At 38.8% G+C, this 21,825-nt stretch overlaps 1 protein-coding gene across 6 annotated transcripts in view; it reads left to right on the top strand.

The window, feature by feature from the left end:
* Window positions 1-21,825, top strand: part of NFATC3 (nuclear factor of activated T cells 3) — a 135,777-nt gene that overhangs the window by 105,183 nt on the left and 8,769 nt on the right. Inside the window, exon 10 of one of the 6 annotated variants that reach the window (XM_053211298.1) lies at window positions 17,282-17,411. The exons of 4 other annotated variants lie outside the window; for them this stretch is intronic. In XM_053211298.1, the coding sequence (XP_053067273.1) occupies window positions 17,282-17,411 (130 nt within the window). The remainder of the gene's footprint in view (window positions 1-17,281; window positions 17,412-21,825) is intronic. One more of the 6 variants, XM_027076037.2, reaches the window with a different exon arrangement.

Below are 21,825 nucleotides of genomic sequence, written 5' to 3'. Positions count from 1 at the left end.
ATAACTATCAATTCCCCAAAAACTTAACTAGTAATAGTGTACTATTGATTGAAAGTTGATTGAAAGCCTTACTGATAACATAAACAGTTAACACATATTGGTATGTTACATATATTTTATATTATATTCTTATGGTAAAGTAAGCTAGAGAAAAGAAAGCGTTACTAAGAAAATCATAAGGAAGAGGGAGGGGCACCTGGGTGGCTCAGTCTGTTGGGCATCCGACTTTGGCTCTGGTCATGATCTCACAGTTTGAGTTCGAGCCCCATATCAGGCTCTGTGCTGACAGCTCAGAGCCTGGACCCTGCTATGGATTCTGTGTCCCTCTCTCGCTCTGCCTCTCCATGGCTCACACTCTCTCTTTCTCTCAAAAATAAGTAAACATTTTAAAAATTTAAAAAAGAAAAAATCATAAGGAAGAGAAAATACATTTACAGTTCTGTGCTGTGAAAAATCCACATGTAAATGGACTCTTATGATTCAAACCCATGTTATTCAAGAGTCAACTGTGTATGTGTAAACTCAAGTATCACCTACAATTTGAATAGTATTTTCCTATTCATTATTTCATTTGATCCTTATTAATCCTGTCTCTGACCTAGATAGTGATGATTTAAAGAATTGAGCTTTCTAAAGGTCACACGACTGTTAAGTAGGAGCTAAGACTGGAATTAGATCTTTTCATTCTGGTCTTTTTCTTGCAGCAGTATAGCTGCCTTCCAGCAACAGCAGGCCATGGTGGTTATAACTCTACTAAAGAAGGTCCCTCAAGCTTTTTTTAATTCCTAGAGGAACATGTGTGCAGAACTTGGCTACATGAACACATATTCACAACTGTACCTGATCTGTCACGTTTGTATTGGGAGTACTTGATGGCTCTCGTATAAGTGTCTTGCTGTGCTTTTTCTGCACAGCTGGCATAAGTGTCATACTTTAGAGCACCAGGTAGAGAGGAGGCTTCTACTTTGATGCAAAACAGATTTGAAATAAGTAAAAGATTTTCAATTGAACATAGGCTTTTAAAAATGTTACCTATTCATTCTTGCAGCACTTTTAGACTATTCATCATGCTTGTAGGGTGTATGTTTAGAATTTTAATCCCTGAAACAAGGGTTGAGACCTTGAATGATAACCTACCACCCATTTGTGATGGAACTGAAGACACGAGATTCATTGAACACATCTCAAAGTGTATTCTAGCTCATTTTCTTTCCGAATGAACCAAAAAAGGACAAAGGTGGTGGAACTTGCTCTATCACAGATGGAGTGATATTTTGGGGGCAACAAATTGGAACCTTCTAGAAAGGTTTTGTTAAAATTTTATTTCACCTTTTGAATATGTGAAAATGTGTTGCTGATGAGGCCTATGAGGGCACGTATAAAAAAAACCTTCATTTTTGCTCCATTCATTGTATAAGCCACACAATCAAGTAAAGTTCCCAAATTGTAGCCCTACAGAGGATGAAGACTGGGTATTGAATTCTTTGCCACCTATCATGAGACTTGACAGAACCTCAGTGGTGCTAGCAATAATTAAAGGGGACAGGGACGAAAATGCAGTCCTGGGCACCTTGAATTGTTAGATGTAAGAGATTTGCCAACTAACTCATTGATAATGTTATTTTGATTTGCCTTTGAAGGTAAAATTCTAGGTACTTAAAAAATCCTACAAGGGTACCTGGGTGGCTCAGCCAGTCGAGTGTCCAACTTTGGCTCAGGTCATGATCTCACGGTTCATGAATTCAAGCCCCGCGTCGGGCTCTGTGTTGACAGCTCAGAGCCTGGAACCTTCTTCGGATTCTGTGTCTCCCTCTCTCTCTGCTCCTCCCCCACTCATACTCTGTCTCTCTCTCTCTCAAAAATAAATTAAAATATTTTTTTAAAATGTTTTAAAAAAAAACCTACAGTTCTGCAAAGTTTTAGTATAAAGTCATTGAAAAACAACAACATATCTCATAGGCCTGGCACTCCTAGCATTTTAATGTCCCCTTTCTGGCTACCTTTAAAAGGAAGCCATGAAACATCCCAAAAAGGATTAGAAGCACTTGAAGTGAACTTAGCAGTTAGCCTAAGCTCAGATTTTATATTAACTTTTCTATATTGTGTTAAATATTAATTTCTACTTTACAACTGGAGGACACAAATAATTTTTCTTAATTTGTATTATACTATAGTTAAATATACTAGTTAAATAACTGTATTATACTAGTTAAATAAACTTAAATATACTAGTTTAAATATACTTAAATATACTAGTTAAATATACTAATCCTAAGAACTTTTTAAAAAGTGTTTGCTTATTTTTGAGAGAGAGAAAGAGAATCTCAAACAGGTTCTGCACTGTCAGCACAGAGCCTGATGCGGGGCTTGAACTCAGCAACTGTGAGATCATGACCTGAGCCGAAATCAACAAGAGTTGGGTAGTTAACCCACTGAGCTACCCAGGTGCCCCTAATCCTAATAACTTGTGTTAAGCATATTTCTGTTTTATATTTATTTAACCCTCATTAAAAAAAAATCCCATTAGAGATTTTAAAAGATTAAAGATAAAATATCCTTTTTATTTTACGATTTTTTTAATGTTTATTTTGAGAGAGAAAGAGGGAGAGAGAGAATCCTAAGCAGGCTCCATGCTGTCAGTACAGAGCCTGACACAGAGCTTGATCCCACCAACCGGGAGATCATGACCTGAGCTGAAATCAAGAATTGGATGCTTAACTGAGTGAGCCACCCAGGCACCCCTATTTTGCAGTTTTTAATAAGATGGAGTCAAGAATCATTCAGTCATTACTTGTGACTTTTAGAAATGTGGACATTCACACCTTAAGTTTTTATTATAAATTTAGTGACATTTAATAGAGAAGATATTAGTGCCCCTAAGCTCAGAAATTGAAGACTTACGGAGCTAGAAATACCTCTCATACAGCTCTCTCATTTTATAGATGAAGAATCTGAGTTTTACAGAGCCTAAGGTTTTCGTTCAGGGTAACACACAGTTAATAGCATATAAAGACTAAAGCCCGGGGCACCTGGGTGACTCTGGGTTGAGCATCTGACTCAATTTCAGCTCGGGTCATGATCCCAGGTTGTGGGTTCGAGCGCCTCATTGGGCTTTGTGCTGAATGTGGACCCTGCTTACGACTCTCTCTCTCCCCCTCTGTCCCTTGTCCCCACTCTCACGCTCTCACTCTCTTTAAAAAAAAAAAAAAAAAAAAAAGACATGACTAAAACCCAAGTCTCCTGGTTCCTGCTTCAGTATTTTAGGTGTTTTTCATGTTTGTTATCCGTCTGTGAATTGAGACTGCTGCTGTAGAGCAAGCCAAATATGTGAAAGAAACAGCCATTTTCTCCATAGAGTTTCTGTTTGTGAGAGGGACAAGGGTAGTTTTAAATTCTCACTATAAAAGAACTTTAAAAGACTCTCTGACACTACGGTTCTCTCTCCTCCTCTTTGACACCAGGGTTCATACTCTGGTATCTTTAGTGATACTGTATTCCTGTTCGTCTCTTCCTTTTTACCTTCTTTGGAACATCTCTGGGCCTTTTGAGTTCTGGCTACCCTTATTTTATGTGGGCTCTGATGCCTCTGGAATCATGCAAAACAAACCTAATCCTTCTTGTAATAGCCCTTCACATTTGTGAAATCTGATCTCTTTCCCCATCTTAAAAACACTCCAGCAACTTCACCTTTCCCGCACCATCACCACCCTCTGCTTAACCCTGGTGTTTTAATTCCTTTTTGTTATGAAGTATCCAGAGGGGAGCATACTGTAGCCAGCTCAGAGTGTATTGGGACTATCACCTTCCTTGTTGAGAAGTCTTTATTGTATCAATATGGCCTGAGGTCAGGGGATTTTCTTAGCTCCATCTTACTGTTGATTTAGTGAGTCATAAATCACATCCTTACTCTCCCCACTCCCTACCCCTTGGGTTTTTGCATATGTTGGTTTTGGAACCCAAGACTAAACTTTACAATTATCCTTTTTCAGTTTCATGGAAGTGATTTTGGCCCCTCATATTCCATACTTAGAAGAGTCCATTTCAGCATAGAGTGGCTCTCTCCTCAAAGCATATCTTCGGGGGAATAACAACAGAATACTGATTTTTACCAAGTGATGTTTTCTTTCAAGAAGTCCTCTTGGAAGTTTGTAACATGTACTTACTCAACGAATTCGAACATTGTTCAAAACTCTTGCTACTTCTTTTTTCTTTGCTACCTAAATGTACCATTGCCCCTGCTTGAAAACTCTGCTCTTGGTGTGCCGGGGTGGCTTGGTCGGTTGAGCATCCAACTTTGGCTCAGGTCATGTTCTCATGGTTCATGAGTTCTTGCTCCACCCTTCCCCCACTCCCACTCTCTCAAAAATAAACATTAAAAAAAATACATTTCCTATTTTAAAAAAAGTGTGCCCTCTACATCTATAAAATTATCAGTGAGTTTTTACTCACATATTACAGTTTGTATGTCTGGAGTTGTTACTTTTCCTAAAAATTCCTGTGCATTATAGGGTGTATGTCCCAGTCTTTGGACCAAATGATACATATTAAAACAGTACAGAAATATAGAAATTGTCACAGGTGTGTTTTAAGCATTTTAATTAAGATTATAGTATTGTTAAACTAGACTGTCTTTGACCTTTAAATACAGGCCCATTTAATTTCTGATTGAGCTGAATCCCGTTACAGCTTTCCATTAGAGTCCCTGAATTCCCACTCATCCTCCTTTGTTCACAAACTAAGAGAGCTGCAGCTGCAGCTTTTCAGCAGAGAAGAGGCTCCATGTTAAATATAGCCTGACCTACTGCTGTGGTGAAAACTGACACTGACACTTGCAGGCTCTGTGCAATAACTTGCTGATCCTAAATGTAGGGCAATTACTAACTTGACTGTAAACAGGAACTCCAGACGTGACCTCAGATACTGCAGTTCAGTATATAAGTGATAAGCAGAAGTGCCTACTTTTGAGTAGCAGGGGAATGATAAACACAAGATTAAGGATGGGGAAAGCAAGAGGCTGGTGTGAGAGCAGAGGTCAATATTGTCAGTGTTCTTTTCTACCTGTTGGATATTAATTTCACTGCTGTTTATTGTATTTAAGTAAAATGAAATAAAGCCATACATAGCCAATGGTGAGAATGGGCCACAAATGAGGTATTTAATCACTTTGGGGCACTGAGGTAAAAGGGAGGTAGAATGTACTGAACTTTCTCCTTTAATTTTTTTTTTTAACGTTTATTTGTTTTTGAGACAGAGACAGAGCATGAACGGGGGAGGGTCAGAGAGAGAGGGAGACACAGAATCGAGGGCAGGCTCCAGGCTCCGAGCTTTCAGCACAGATCCTGATGCGGGGCTTGAACTCACAGACTGCGAGATCATGACCTGAGCCGAAGTAGGACGCTTAACTGACTGAGTCACCCAGGTGCCCCTGAACTTTCTCCTTTAACTGGGATTCTGGATAACTCATGAGTCCTTGTGTAGGAAGCATGCATGTACTCCTGAACATCAAACATATTTATGACGAATAATTCCAGAGGTAGGAAAGTTCCATAAATAATGCCCAGGTAGGCTTTGGTTAGTGGCTCATACAGAACAGACCATGCTGGGGATTCAGGACCTTAGACATAGCAACTCTTAGACATATGATAAGAAAGTTTAATTTCAGAACCAATGAAGCAACTGCAAGCATTTGAGATCTTTTATTTATTTATTTTTTATTTTTTTTTCATATTTATTTTTTTTTGAGAGACAGAGACAGAGCATAAGTGGAAGAGGGGCAGAGAGAGAAGGAGACACAGAATCCAAAGCAGGTTCCAGGCTCCGAGCTCTCAGCACAGAGCCCGACGCAGGGCTCAAACCCACAAACCGTGAGATCATGACCTTAGCCTAAGTTGGACGCTCAACCGACTGAGCCACCCAGGTGCCCCAGAAAAGATCTTTTATTTCTTATGTCAAGTGTGTCTGTATATCTCCATAGACACAAATTAACTGTACTCCATTCGAACAAAAATTTTTCTTTGAATCAACTTGACACAAATTTGTACATAAACTAGGAAAAACCCAAGAGAGGCTACCACTATCAAAAGGCTTCAAAAGGGTGCCTGCCTGGGTGGCTCAGTCAGTTGAACACCTGACTCTTGATTTCAGCTCATATCATTATCCCAGGGTCATGGGATCTAGCCCCAAGTGAGGCTCTGTGTTGAGTGTGGAGCCTGCTTAAGACTCCCTCTCTCCCTCTCTCCCTCCCTCAAGCCCCCTCCCTCTGCCCCTCTCCCCTGCTCACACACACTCTCTCTCTCTCTCTCAAATAAAAAATAAAAAAGCCTTCAAAAGGAGTTAACTTTAAGAACTATATTTAGGGGTGCCTGGGTGGCTCAGTCGGTTAAGCGTCTGACTTTGGCTCAGGTCATGATCTCACAGTTCGTGGGTTCGAGCCCCGCATCAGGCTCTGTGCTGACAGCTCAGAGCCTGGAGCCTGTTTCAGATTCTGTGTCTCCCTCTTTCTTTGCCCCTCCCCTGTTCACACTCTGTCTCTGTCTCAAGAATAAATAAACATTAAAAAAAAAACTATATTTAAAAATAATTAATGAGGGACATCTGGGTGGCTCAGTCAGTTAAGTATCTGACTTTGGCTCAGGGCATGATTTCACGGTTCGTGAGTTCAAGCCCTGCATCGGGCTCTCTGCTGTCAGCACAGAGCCTGCATTAGATCCTCTGTCCTCCTCTCTCTGTGTCCCTCCCCCACTTGGGCTTTCGTTCTTTTTCAAAAATATATACACTTTAAAAAATGAATTATGGTTACTATTTCTTGATAATCATTTTTTAAGCTCTTTGGTAGTATAGTAGTAGCTCATTAGTTCTTCCCAACAATTTATGAAAAGTGAATTATTAGCTTTATTTTTAGAGATGTGGCTCAGAAAGCTTAACTATTTTCCCATTGTTATATGGCCACAAACACTGGGACTGGCATTTGAATCCAAGTCTGCCTGAAAGTTAGATTGTCTCAAATGTTCAGTGGTTTCTGAAATAGCTATGATTGATTATAATCTCACCTTTATAAACACAATAAATAGTAACTCTTGGGGCACCTGGGTGGCTCAGTCAGTTGATCAGTTGAGTGTCTGACTTTGGGTCAAATCATGATCTTGTGGTTTGTGAATTCAAGCCCCACATGGGGTTTGCTGCTGTCAGCACAGAGTCTGCTTCAGATCCTCTGTCCCCCTCTCTCTGCCCCTCTCCCACTTGCACTCCTGTGCACATGCGCTCTCTCTTTCTCTCAAAAATAAACATTCAAAAACAAAAAATTGTAACTTCCTTGTGTCTTCCATGTGTAAGATACAAAACCAGTGTCTAAAAATGTGTTATGTTTTAAAATTTATATCTTGTTTTTGAGTTCCTTTGGAGATGGATCATTCACAAAGAGAAAAATATTTTAAGTGAAAGAAATAATTTTAGGCTGACCAGCTCAGCTTTTTATGGTTTGGTGGGAATTGATAGTTCTGTGGCTTTGTGTGACAGGGTTAACCTCTTGCCATGGATCTTAGCTTTTGATAAAACATAGATTAAATATACTCAAACAGCTTTTCTCTGTTTGAAGATATCTGATTTTAAAAAGGTTTTTTTTGTTTTGTTTTGTTTTGTTTTTTTACATTACCTACCGTTAGCCTGTCTATCTGGTCAGGAAGAAAAGTATGAACCTCTTTAAGTTCTGGTGGAAGATAGGATAGGGTTGAGAGTGTTGGGTACAGGCAATCTAGCTTTACGTCTATAAGAATCATAATAAATTAAGTCCCTTATAATCATATTGTGTATTTAAAAGCATCTGTAGATGGTTTTATGTAGAATGGGAGTTTTAGGGTGCCTGGGTGGCTCAGTCGTTAAGCATCTGACTTTGGCTTTGGTCACGATGTCACAGTTCATGAGTTCGAATCCCACATTGGGTGAGCATGAGCCCCGCTTCGGGTGAGCTCAAGTCCCACATCATGTGAACACGAGCCCGTGAGCCCTGCTTCTCTCTCTCTCTCTCTCTCTCTCTCTCTCTCTGCCCCTTCCTCACTTGGGCGCATGCTCTCTCTCTCTCTCTTTCTCTCTCTCTCAAAAAAAAAAAAAAAAAAATGCTAAAGGTACAACAAAGTACATAGTGAAAATTCTCTCTCCTAGGTACCTAATTGTCCTCTGTATGGACAGTTGGGTTACCAATTGCTTGGCTGTCACCAAAGGGGTATTTTATGCATTTGTAAGCAATTGTGTACATTTTTTCCTTATTTTTACTAGTATAGTATGTATATTGTTCAGCATTTTGCTTTTCCTATATGTTGACTCTTGGACATTTTTCAGAACTGTACTTTTATCTATTTAATAAGTGTAATAATTTTTTACAAATTTCATTTCCTACCTTTTTATAGACATCTGTGTATGTTTGTATATATGATAAATTCCTAGAAGTGTTTTGAGAAAGATTGCAGGTTGTCTTTCATAAAAATTTTACCAATTTATAGGGCACCTAGATGGCTCAGTTGGTTAAGCGTCCAACTCTTGGTTTCGGCTCAGGTCATGATCTCACAGTTTCGTGAGTTCAAGCCCTGAGTCAGGCTCTGTGCTGGCAGCATGGAGCCTGCTTGGGATTCTCTTTCCCTCTCTCTTTCTGTTCCTTCCCCACTTGCACTGTCTTTGTCTCTCTCAAATAAATAAAACTTTAAAAAAAATGTGGCACATCACTTAAAAAAATTTTTTTTACATTGCCACTGTCATTGTAAGAGAGTATCTTCACCAGCACATTCTGCTGTCAGACATCTTATTTGCCAGCGGGATAAGTGGAAAATAGTTTCTTGATACAATTTTTTTTTAGTTTATTTTGAGTAAGAGCGCGCACACAAGTGTGCACAAGTGGGGGAGGGGCAGAGAGCGAGGGAGAGTTAGACTCCTAAGCAGGCTCTGTGCAGAGCCTGATGTGGGGCTCGATCTCACCAACTGTGAGATAGTGGCCTGAGCCAAAATCGAGAGTCGGATGTTACCCCACTAAGCCACCCTGGTACCTGCTTCTCAGTATAATTTTAGTTTACACTTCATTTAGGAGTAAGATTTATGTACCTTCTCATGTGCTTAAGAGAAAATCTTTGTCACAAATCTGTGATCTCTGATAGTATTTATTTACTTTTCTATTTGATTATTAATCCTTTCTTACTCACTTATAGAATATAGAAGCTCTTTATGTCTTAGGTTCCTTACCTCATTGAGCTAGGAGTTGACAAAAGTTTTTCCCCAAGGTAACATGAATTCTTTACATAAAGAATTTTTTTTGCATTTATATAACTTATAAATCATTTGTTTTGTCTCCCATAGCTTCTATGATGTTGTAAATCTTTAATTGATCAGGAATTTATTTTGGTGGAATGTCTGAGAAATTGATCCTGGTTAGAAAAAAGACTGTAGGGAAGCAAGGGCAGCAACAAGGAGGCCAGGTAAAATGCTGTTGTAGTAATCTAGGCCAGAAATGATGTTTTAGACTAGTGGTGAAATAAGCGGTCTTCAAATGGTCTGATTTTGGATGTATTTTAAAGACAAAGCCAATAGCATTTCCTGACAGATTCCATATAAAGTATTAGAGAAAAAGTTAAAAATGATACCAAGGGTTGTTTTGTTTTGTTTTGTTTCTGAGAAACTGGAAAGATGGAGTTGCTATCACCTGGTATGGGGAAGGCTATAGATGAAGCAAGCTTTGGAGAAAGATCAGGTGTTCAGTTTTGGTTGTGTTGCGTTTAAGATACTTGTTGAACATTCAAGTAGAGAAATCAAGTACTCAGTTGGATGAATGAGTCTAGAGTTTGGAAGTGAGTTTTAGACTAAAGATACAAATTTGAGAGTTGAGGGCATGCAGATGGTATTTGAAGCCATGACACTAGATGAGGTCACTAAGTGATAAGTTACTTGTCTTGCTTTTATCAATCTAAGTATATTATAATTGTGTTTCTTTGTAACGTTGTAGAGTGACTGCACATACCTTTCAGGAGATTCTACCTTCTTTGAGTAAATAAGTAAACAGATTCACAGAGATTAAATGACTTCCTTTGGGTCACCATTACTGTAAAGGATGAAACTAGCGTTCCAAAGCCTTTATTTTTACATGCCCACCAGGCCATGGCCTTGTTTGTATAAACCAGAAATATATTGATTAGGTGGGTAATCAATATATATTGATTAGGTGGGTAAAGAAAGCAGCTTAGTCAAGTGGAGAGGCAGCTTGGACAAGTAGGAAATTTTGCTCATCTTTCCACAAACATATTTCAGGATTTGTAAATATTTATTTATTTGATGTTTGTTTATTTTTGAGAGAGAGAGTGCATGTGAGCAGGGGAGAAGCAGAGAGCAAGGAAGACAGAGGATCCCGATGCAGGCTGTCCACTCACATCAGAGAACCCGATGTGCTACTTGAACTCACGAACTGTGAGATCATAACCTGAGCTGAAGTCAGATGCTTAACCCAGGCACCCCAGGATTTGTAAATAGTTAACTTGTTAAAACTTTGAGATGAAAAGGAACAAATTCTGTATTCCAGATTTTAAAATGGTAAGAGGAAGTTACATCTGTCAGGTCTTGCTTTGAGTTAATGGTTAGAGCTGTGAAAACCTAATTCAGTCTTTTCATACAGTGTTTTCCTAGGAGAAAACCCAAGATTTGTGTTTGAAATGTTTTTTAATGTGGTAAAATGTACATAACCAAAAATTTAGCATTTTAAGTGTACAGGTCGGTAGCATTAAGTACGTTCACAGTATGATGTAAGTGTCACCACTATCTTGAGAACTTTTGCCTCACTCTAAACAACAGTCCTGTACCCATTAAGCAGTTCTCCCCACCTCTCATTCTCCCCACCTCCAGCCTGTGGTAACTTCTACTCTGTTTCTATGACTTGACCTGCTCAAGGTATCTCATGTAAATAGTGGAATCATACAACTTTTGTCCTTTTAATGTTTGGCTTATTTCACTTGGCATAATGTATCCACAGTTCAGCCATGTTGTAAGCATATATCAGAATTTCTTTCCTTTTTATGAATAAATAATATTAACATTTTATGTATAATCACATACTGTTTATCCACTCATCTGTCGAAAGACATTCGTCTCTACCTTTTGACTGTTGTGAATAACTCTGCTGTGAACATTGGTGTGCAAGTATCTCTTTGAATCTCTTTTCAATTCTTTTGGGTACTTAGGAGTGGAATTGTTGGGTTATATGGAAATTCTTTGTTCAACTTTTTGAGAAATTGGTGTTTTTCCCACAGTGGTTGCACCATTTTACATCTACAGTGTATTGAGGGTTCGAATTGCTCTACATCCTTGCCAGCACTTACTAATTTCCATTTTAAAATAATAATAGCCATACTGAATGGATATTAAGTGGTATCTCTTTCTGATTTTGATTTGCATTTCCCTAGTAAACTAATGATGCTAGGCACCTTTTCATAAGCTTTTCTTTCTTTCTTTCTTTCTTTCTTTCTTTCTTTCTTTCTTTCTTTCTTTCTTTCTTCTTTTTTTTCTTCTCATGGTCTTTTCTTGTTCAACCATTTCTATTTGTTCTTTGGGAAAACAGTCAAATCTCATTTTCTCATTGTTTTTTTGTTGTTGAGTTGTAGGAGTTCTTGATACATTTTGGATACTCATCTCTTACTTGATGTATTATTTACAAAAATTTTCTCCCACTCTTTGTGCTCTCTCTTCACTCTCTTTTTATTTTTTTTAAGATTTAAAAAAAAAATTTTTAATCTCTACACCTAGTTTGGGGCTTGAACTCACAACCCAGAGATCAAGAGCCGCACTGTGCTCTACTGACTAAGCCAACTAAGTGCCCCTCTCTCCACTCATGATAGTGTCCTTTGAGGTTTTTAATTTTGATGAAGTCCTTGTAATCTATATTTTCTTTTATTGCCAGTGCTTTTAGAGTTCTATTTAAATCTCCAGGGTCATGAAGATTTATTTACCCCATGTTTTCTTCATCTAAGAGTTTTATAATTTTATTATTATTTTTAAAAAATTATTACTTTAATAATTATAAGTATTGTTTTTATTATATATTTTATTATATATTTTATTTTTAAATTTATTATTATTTATTTTATTATTTTTTTTATTATTTATTATTTTAATGATCCGGATGCAATGTTTAAAAAATTTTTTAATGTTTGAGAGATAGCATGTGAGCAGGGGAGGGGTAGAGAGAGAGAGAGAGAGAGAAGGAGAGAGAATTTCAAGCATGCTCCACACTGTCAGTGGAGAAGCCAAGGTGGGGCTCAATCTCATGAACCATGAGATCATGACTTGAGCTGAAATCAAGTCGGACCCTCAACCAGCTGAGCCACCCGGATGCCCCAAGAGTTTTATATTAGCTCTTAAGTCTCTGATCTATTTTGAGTTAACTTTGTATATGGAGTGAAATAGGAGTCCAGCTTCCATTCTTTTACATGTGGATATCCAGTGGAAACATGTATTGTGTGTTAGAAAGACTGCCTTTTCCCCATTGAATGTTTGAAAATGAATTGAGCATATATTGTGAGGATTTGTTTCTGGCCTCTCTGTTCCTTTGGTGTGTACATATGTCCTTATGCCAGTATCATGTTGTTTTGATTACTGTACCTTTGTAGTAAGTTTTGAAATCAGGAAATGAGACCCTTCTATCTCTGTTCTTATTTTCAAAACTGTTTTGGCTCTTCTTGGTTCTTTGAGATTCCATATGAATTTCTGGATTGGTTTTTCTATTTCTGTAAAGATGGTATTGTGATTTTGTTAGGAATTGCTAACAAATTGAATCTGTACTTGGAACAACAAATTGAATCTGAATATTGGGTAATATTATCATCTTAAAAATATTAGTCTCCCAATCCACGAACATGGGATGTTTTCCATTTATTTAGAAACCTTAATTTCTTCCACCAATGTTTAGTTTTCAGTGTACAAATCCTATTCCTCCTTGGCTAATTCCTAAATATTTTATTCTTTTTGATGTTCTTGTAAATGGAATTGATTTTTAAATTTCCTTCTTGGTTGTTCATTGAAAGTATAGAATACAACTAAATATTGTCTGTTGATTTTACATCCTATAACTACTGACTTAGTTTATTAATGCTAATATTTTTTATATGTTGATTCTTTCAAGCTTTCTATGTGTAAGATCAAGTCATTTGTGAACAGAGATAATTTTACCTCTTCCTTTCCAATTTGTATGCCTTTAAAAAATTTCTTTAGGGGCGCCTGGATGGCGCAGTCAGTTAAGCGTCCGACTTCAGCCAGGTCACGATCTCGCGGTCCGTGAGTTCGAGCCCCGCGTCAGGCTCTGGGCTGATGGCTCGGAGCCTGGAGCCTGTTTCTGATTCTGTGTCTCCCTCTCTCTCTGCCCCTCCCCTGTTCATGCTCTGTCTCTCTCTGTCCCAAAAATAAATAAACGTTGAAAAAAAAAATTTCTTTAGCCTAATTGCTCTGGCTGGAAATTCTAGTATTGTTTTGAATTGAAGTGGCAAAAGTGGACATCCTTATCATGTTCTTAATCTCAGGGAAAAAACTTTCAGTCTTTCACCACTGAGTATGATGTGTCATGTATGGCCTTTTTATCATGTGGAGGAAATTCCCTTCTAGTCCTAGTTTATTGGGTATTTTTTTATCTTGAAAGTGAATTGAATTTTGTCAGATGCTTCTTCTGTGTCAATTGAGATCATCTGTAATGTTTTATCCTTCATTCTAATACGTAGTAAATTACATTTGTTGCCTTGCATATCCTGAACCATCTTTGCATTCTGAGAATAAATCTCACTTGGCCTTGATGTATAGTACTTTTTTTTTTAATTTTATTTTTTTAATTTATATCCAAATTAGTTAGTATATAGTTTAGCAATGATTTCAGGAGTAGATTCCTTAATGCCCCTTGCCCATCCCCCCTCCCACAACTCCTCTAGTAACCCTCTGTTTGTTCTCCATATTTAAGAGTCTCTTCTGTTTTGTCCCCTCCCTGTTTTTGTATTATTTTTGCTTCCCTTCCCTTATGTTCATCTGTTCTGTGTCTTAAAGTCCTCATATGAATGAAGTGGTAGGATATTTGTCTTTCTCTGACTGACTAATTTTGCTTAGCATAAGACCCTCTAGTTCCATCCACGTAGTTGCAAACGGCAAGATTTCATCCTTTTTGATAGCTGAGTAATACTCCATTGTATATATACCACATCTTCTTTATCCATTCATCCATCGATGGGACATTTGGGCTCCTTCCATACTTTGGCTATTGTTGATAGTGCTGCTATTAACATTGGGGTGCATGTGTCCCTTGGAAACAGCATACCTGTATCCCTTGGATAAATACTTAGTAGTGCAGTTGCTGGGTCGTAGGGTAGTTCTATTTTTAATTTTTTGAGGAACCTCCATACTGTTTTCCAGAGTGGCTATACCAGCTTGTATTCCCACCAGGAATGCAAGAGATCCTCTTTCTCCGCATCCTCGCCAACATCTGTTGTTGACTGAGTTGTTAATGTTAGCTTTTCTGACAGGTGTGAGGTGGTATTTCATTGTGGTTTCGATTTGTATTTCCCTGATGATGAGTAATGTTGAGCATTTTTTCATGTGTTGGTTGGCCATCTGGATGGTTTTTTTGGAAAAGTGTCTATTCATGTCTTTCGCCCATTTCTTCACTGGATTATTTGTTTTGTGGGCGTTGAGTTTGATAAGTTCTTTATAGATTTTGGATACTAACCCTTTATCTGATCGGTCGTTTGCACGTATCTTCTCCCATTCTGTCGGTTGCCTTTTAGTTTTTCTGATTGTTTCCTTTGCTGTGCAGAAGCTTTTTATTTTGATGAGGTCCCAATAGTTCATTTTTGCTATAGTACTTTTAATATACTACTGAATTCGGTTTGTTAGTATTTGTTGAGGAGTTTTGCATCTGTATTCATAGGGTGCATTGTGTAGTTTTCTTTACTTGTAGTGTCTTTGTCTAGCTTTGGCATCAGTAATGTTGACCTTGGAATGAGTAGGAAGTATTCCCTCTTCTTTAATCTTTGGAAGAGTTTAAGAGAGGATTGATGCTAATTCTTCTTCAAGAGTTTTGTCAAAGTTTTTGTGATAGGAAAAAACGAATCAGGTATTTTTTGAATCTGTCAACAATGTTTCAAGAAATAGAAAGCTGTCTTAAGGACAGCTTTCCATAAGCACAGTATGAAACTACCATTGCATAAACCAACTCATAGAAGTCACTAGGATCTGTTGGCCTCTTAGCTTTGTTCCTGGGCTTCTTTCTTCTTATTTATGTGCTACTGTACCTTGAATCACATGGTCTATACCTTCATGTCTGTTTTGGAGGATTCAGATGTGGAAATTGGGCATCCACAGAAAGGAGACTTTTGACTATACATATTCAGTCTCTAAAATACTTCACATGGGGCGCTTGGGTGGATTTTGGCTCAGGTCATGATCTCACAGTTTGTAAGTTTGAGCCCTGCATCACTCCCTGTGCTGCCAGCACAGAGCTGCTTCGGATCCTCCAACTCCCTTTCTGCCTCTTCCCTGCGTTCTCTCTCTCTCTCTCTCTCAAAAATAAACATTTTAAAAAATAAATAAAATTTTCACATATACTATAATCCTTAAATCCCCTTTGAAAACTTGGTGAATGATCTCAAGTTTAGTAATAAGCTTAGGAAAATTTTGCCTGTAAACGAAGAATTTCTGGCTTTTGTGTTTTGTTTTGACTTCTTAATTAAGGCTGCATTTTGCACAGATTGCCTCCTCCTTTATTTTACCTCCTTTATCAACCTAAGACAAGGGTATTGATTATTATTCACAGAGACTATATACAGATTCTCCTCTGCTAAGATAAAATAAGCATTCTTCTAGAGTCTAAAAGGTTAGGTGCTTTTGCTTGAGGTTGAGCAAACAAAGGCTAAAAATAAATCCTTAGAGGCCAAAGGAAGAGGCTTCTCATCCCTTGTGTTGGGGCTCTCTAACTGGCCATCTGAATGTGTCAGCCATTATCACAAAACTGACCAGTGGTGACTCTTCTTGACTACAGTAACTTTTAAACATTTTGGATAGCTTCCTACAATAAGAAGTAAGTTTGGGGCACCTGGGTGGCTCAGTCATTTGAGTGTCTGACTTCAGCTCAGGTCATGATCTCACAATTCGTGAGTTCGAGCCCCACGTCAGGCTTGGTGCCGTCAGAGCAGAGCCCACTTCAGATCCTCTGTCCTCTCTCTCTGCCCTTCCCCTGCTCATGCTCTCTCTCTCAAAAATAAACATTAAAAAAGTAAGTTTTATAGCATGACCTAGTACATAACAAACAAATATATATATACAACTAACATGAAAGTCTCAAAGGCCAGTTATTTTTTTAAATTCTTTTTAATGTTTATTTATTTTTGAGAGAGAGAGAGAGGGGCAGAGCACAAACAGGGGAGAGACAGAGGGAGGGAGACAGAATCTGAAGCAGGCTCCAGGCTGTTAGCACAGAGCCCAGCATGGGGCTCAAACCCACAAGCCATGAGATCATGACCTAGACCAAAGTTTGATGCTTAACCAACTGAACCACCCAGGTGCCCCTCAAAGGCCAGTTCTTAACTCTTATTAAAGAAGATGCAGCCTACTATGGTCTGTTTTGTTCTATTTCTTTTTAAAAAGATACTGATCTCAACTTGCTGAATTGATTTCATAATCTTGCAAATAAATGCGCACTTTAGTTTAAAAAATATTCCTCCATGACCCCTAAATTTACCTGTGCATGAAGTTTTCAGGGCTTCTGCCCTTACACATTTTGATTCTGTGGCCTAAAGTGGAACCCAGGAGTTTCTGTTTTTATTAAGTGATAATTTTGATGTAGCCTTGGGCAAGTATTTGGGAACTACTAATATCCAATATAATATAAACTATTTTGTTTAAAACTAAATATGTCATATAAAATTCCGAAAATGGGGCACCTGGCTTACTCATTTGCAGTAGAGTATGTGACTCTTCATCTTGGGGTCATGATTTCGAGCCCCATGTTGGAGGTAGAGTTTGCTTAAAAAATAAATAAATAAAAATAAAATAAAATTGCTGAAACCATCATCATGACCTTTAAAATTATTGCCCTTTTAATTTTAGGAAATCAATCAGCCATTACCTAAATTCTCTAGACTCCAATATTCATATTATCTAATGTAATTTGGTGAGCCATTTTATGTAGTGATTGACAGACAAAGGATGATTAAATTCCTCTATTATAGAAAAAACAGGCTGGGCATGTAGTAGATTAAGTTACTTTCTGGTTTGTTCCATTCAGTAGTGATGTTGTCTTCTTTGACACAGACCAGTTTATGTCTGACTTGGAACACCAGCCATCAGGTTCAGCAGAGAAATGGCCTAACCACAGTGAGCTCTCATGTCCAGCTCCTTTCTGGAGAATCTAGAGGGTGAGTGTTGATTGAAATGTGTCATTGTTTTTATACCCAAGTCTGGTATTTGCATGCAGTGGCTGGATTTGCATGTGCTACAGAGGATGGGGTATACATGGGCATCTTGGTAGGTCCACTCATTACCTTTGGAGCTACACTTTGACTGCAAGACTCTGCTTTTTATTAAAAAAAAACTTTTTTTAATGTTTATTTATTTATTTTAAGAGATAGAGTGAGAACTTGTGTAAGTGGGGGAGGGGCTGAGAGGGAGAGAGAATCCCAAGCAGGCTCTACGCTGTCAGGGCAGAGCCCGATCCCAGGAACTGTGAGATCATGACCTGAGCCAAAATCAAGAGTCAGATGCTTAACTGACTGAGCCACCCAGGGCCCCAAGACTCTGCTTTTTATTTATTTATTTAATTTATTTTTGAGAGAGAGAACGTGAGCTGGGGAAGGGCAGAGAGAGAAGGGTACTGAGGATCCAGAGCAAGGTCCATGCTGACAGCAATGAGCCTGATGCAAGGCCTGAACCCATGAACCATGAGATAATGACCTGAGCCGAAGACTGACCCACCCAGGCACCCCAAAACTACTTTATAAATCGAACCATATTCAGGCTTGTACACTAGTACTTATGAATTTAATCTGGTTTGAGTAGAAAGCAGGTGTTTAACTGAATTTATTAAATCAAAGCAGAGAAGCCCATCTGTAAGAATTCTTTGGCTTGGGGGTGCCTAGGTGCCTCAGTTGGTTAAGCATCTGACTCTTGATTTCAGTTCAGGTCATAATCTCACAGTTCATGAAATCGAAGCCAGCATCAGGCTCTGTGCTGACAGTGCAGAGCCTGCTTGGGATTCTCTCTTTCTCCCTCTTTCTCCACCTCTCTTTCTCTTTCAAAATAAGTAAATAAACTTTAAAAAAATTCTATGGCTTGGGTGCTGAGTAAACTTGGTTGTCAGTCAAGTGTATAAGTCTGCTCATCTCTGGTCAATCAAGTACTCTTAAGTTTTGATGTGAGACAGTTTGGAATGAAAATAAAGCAGGACATTTTATCCATGTGCCAGAGGAAACCTGGATCCTTTACCCTTGAGCCTCCCCTGTAGACCCATGTGTGCATTACTAAGAATTCTTCTGGGACTCCATTTGGAAAGAATCCATATAAGTGAAGTCTGCATGAGGGAGGGGGCTGGGCCTCAGGCCACTCTACCTCAGCAACCCACCAGGAACACAACTCTCCCTCACTATCATGCAGCTCCTTTCTTTGAGGACTCTGAAAGCTTCTGAGGGGTGCCTGGGTGGCTGAGTTTGTTTAAGTATCTGACTTCGGCTCAGGTCATGATCTCACGACTCATGAGTTTGAACCCTGAGCTGGGCTCTGTGCTGACTGCTCAGAGCCTGGAGTCTGCTTCAGATTCTGTGTCTTCCTCTCTCTCTGCCTGCTCATGCTCACTCTCTTTCTCTCAAAAATAAATATTATGAAAAAGATTAAAAAAATTTTTTTTCAACATTTTTATTTATTTTTGAGAGACAGTGAGCAGAGGAGGGGCAGAGAGAGAGGGAGGCACAGAATCCAAAGCAGGCTCCAAGCTCCGACCTGTCAGCACAGAGCCCGGCATGGGACTCAAACCCACCAACTGTGAGATCATGACCTGAGCTGAAGTCGGACGCCCAACCGACTGAGCCACCCAGGCACCCATGAAAAAAAAAATTTTTTTTAATGTTTTTATTTATTTTTGAGACACAGAGAGTCAGAGCATGAGCAGGGGAGGGGCAGAGAGAGAGGGAGACACAGAATGTGAAACAGGCTCCAGGCTCTGAGCTGTCAGCACAGAGCCCAACGCGGGGCTTGAACTCACGGACTGTGAGATCATGACCTGAGCTGAAGTCGGACACTTAACCGACTGAGCCACCCAGGTGCTTCCTGAAAATTTTTTCTAATTGAGAAATAGAATAAAGACTCTGAAAGCCACTGAGAACATATGTGATAGAAATTATAAATATATAAGTTGTAATTCTCAACATGCCATTTGAATTTAAATTTAATGAATTTAGATTTGGAAGAGAACTACCCAGATCTTTATATATGAGATACTAAGCCTCCTGATTAGACAAGGCACCAAAACATTGGCTTCTCCCAGAAACTGAGCCTACCCTGGTCTCACATCACTCTTGTCTCTAGTCATGAGAGGAGTAGAAATAGCAACTAAATTCCTGCATCTGTCTAAGGAGAGTTATAACCTGAAGGTTTTTTTTTTTAATTGAAGTATAGTTGACATATAATATTCTGTTACGTTTCAGGTGTCTATCACAGTGATTTGCTATTTTTTTTTTGTTACCATTTTATTTATTTTTATTTATTTTTTATTTATTTTTATTTTTTTTTCAATATATGAAATTTATTGTCAAATTGGTTTCCATACAACACCCAGTTTGCTATTTTTATACATTACAAAATGATGCTTGTGATAAGGCTAGTTGCCACCTGTCACCATAAAAAGTTACTACAATATTATTGACTATATTTCCTATGCTGTACATTACAACCCCATGACTTGTCTGTTTTATAGCTGGAAGATTAAGTAATTCACCCTAGTTATATCTCAGCTGAACCAAAGATTAAAGTTTGCTCTCTTTTAGAGTTTACCCCATAGCTCTTCCCATGCATGAAGCAATAAGTAAGTTGGTCCTAGTGATCTTGGTAAGAAGCATTTCTGTGGAATGAGGGGATCAATGTATGACTAAGGGGTGAACAGGAAGTAAGAACATAGAAACAGCAGGCAGTGTAGATAACTCCTTTAAGATATTAAGCAATCATAGCACCTGGGGGTGGTTCAGTTGGTTAAGCATCTGACTTCAGCTCAGGTCATGGTCTCACAGTTTGCGAGTTCAAGTCCTGCATCAGGTGAACACAGGGCGTGCTTCAGTTGGGGCCTGCTTTGGGTGAGTCCTGCTTCTCTCTCCCAGTCTTTTTCTCTGTCCCTCGTGGGATATTCTGTCTCTCTCTCTCCCTCTCTTCCCTCCCCCCCCCCTCCCCCCACCGCTCCTCACTCACTTGTTCCCTCTCTAAACAAACAAAAAAGCTTTCTTTGCCAAGTCCTCCAAAAAAAAAAAAAAAAAAAAAAGTTAAGCAATGAAAGAAAAAAATAGATATAGAGGGTTACATGGAGTCTAGGGTTTTTATTTGTTTGCTTGCTTGTTTAAGATAGACATACCATACTTCTCAATGTTGAGAAAGATCCAGAAGGGAAGGTAGGTAGATCAGTTGAAGAGCTGGAAGAGTGAAGAAAAATTCTTGGAGCATGTCTTGAAGAGGGAAGCATATAGCATCTGTAGCTCAGATGGTGAATGCGCCATGTAGATTTATGGCTTTGGAGCTCAGGTTAGGCCCCTGGAGGTCAGAAATTTGGGTGTCAACAGTATGTATTTAGAAATGGACAGGGGGCGCCTGGGTGGCTCAGTCGGTTGAGCGTCCGACTTCGGCCCACATCATGATCTCACTCACGGTCCGGTCCGTGAGTTCAAGCCCCGCATCGGGCTCTGTGCTGACAGCCTGGACCCTGGAGCCTGCTTCAGGTTCTGTGTCTCCCTCTCTCTCTGCCCCTCCCCCACTCATGCTCTGTCTCTCTCCTTCAAAAATAAATAAACATTAAAAAAAATTTTTTTAAGGTGGACAAGACTATTCACAGAAAATGTACAATGTGACAAAAAATAGGTATAAGGAAGGAATCTTCTTATAATCTTAAAATTCTTCTGAATCCAACGTCTTAACGCAAAAAAGAAGTGGTTTTTGATTTGGGGGTTTTATTTTTTCACATTTCACTTTTTGCTGATACAAAAGGATACATGCTGATACTTGAATACACTTTTAGGTACCTGTGTAGTGTTTACTCAGCTGGAGATATATTGTTTTTCTTTGAATAATGTTTTGAGTTACAACCTTTTTTAGAGGAAAGGTCTGTATGACACTGAGTATAGCATCACACACATAAGAAATTTCTTAAAAAAGAAAGGACTCTTAGTAACAAGATTGATACCCCTCTAGTCAGGTTCATTGAAAACAAGTGTCATAATTTTCCTGTACTAGTATTAAAAGCTAGTGTGAAGGGGCGCCTGGGTGGCTAATCGGTTAAGTGTCCAACTCTTGATTTCAGCTCAGGTCACGATCTCACAGTCCATGAGGTTGACCCCCAAGTCAGGCTCTGCACTGGCAGTGCAGAACCTGCTTGGGATTCTCTCCCTCTCTCTCTACCCCTCCCCTGTTCATGTTGTCTCTTTCTCTCTCAAAAACAAATATATAAACTTTTTTTTAAAGCTAGTGTTAAAAGTAAAAGATCTCTTTTGATCTGTATATATATATTCAGGTTGTCCTGTGGTTGGAAATTGTCTAGTATTCAGGGTGAATTTTAAAATGACTTAGTTAAAAACTTGGTGT

The sequence above is a fragment of the Acinonyx jubatus genome, chromosome E2 (assembly GCF_027475565.1).
Source record: "Acinonyx jubatus isolate Ajub_Pintada_27869175 chromosome E2, VMU_Ajub_asm_v1.0, whole genome shotgun sequence".
Classification (NCBI taxonomy): Eukaryota; Metazoa; Chordata; class Mammalia; order Carnivora; family Felidae; genus Acinonyx; species Acinonyx jubatus.
This window is presented reverse-complemented; position numbering and strand designations above follow the sequence as displayed.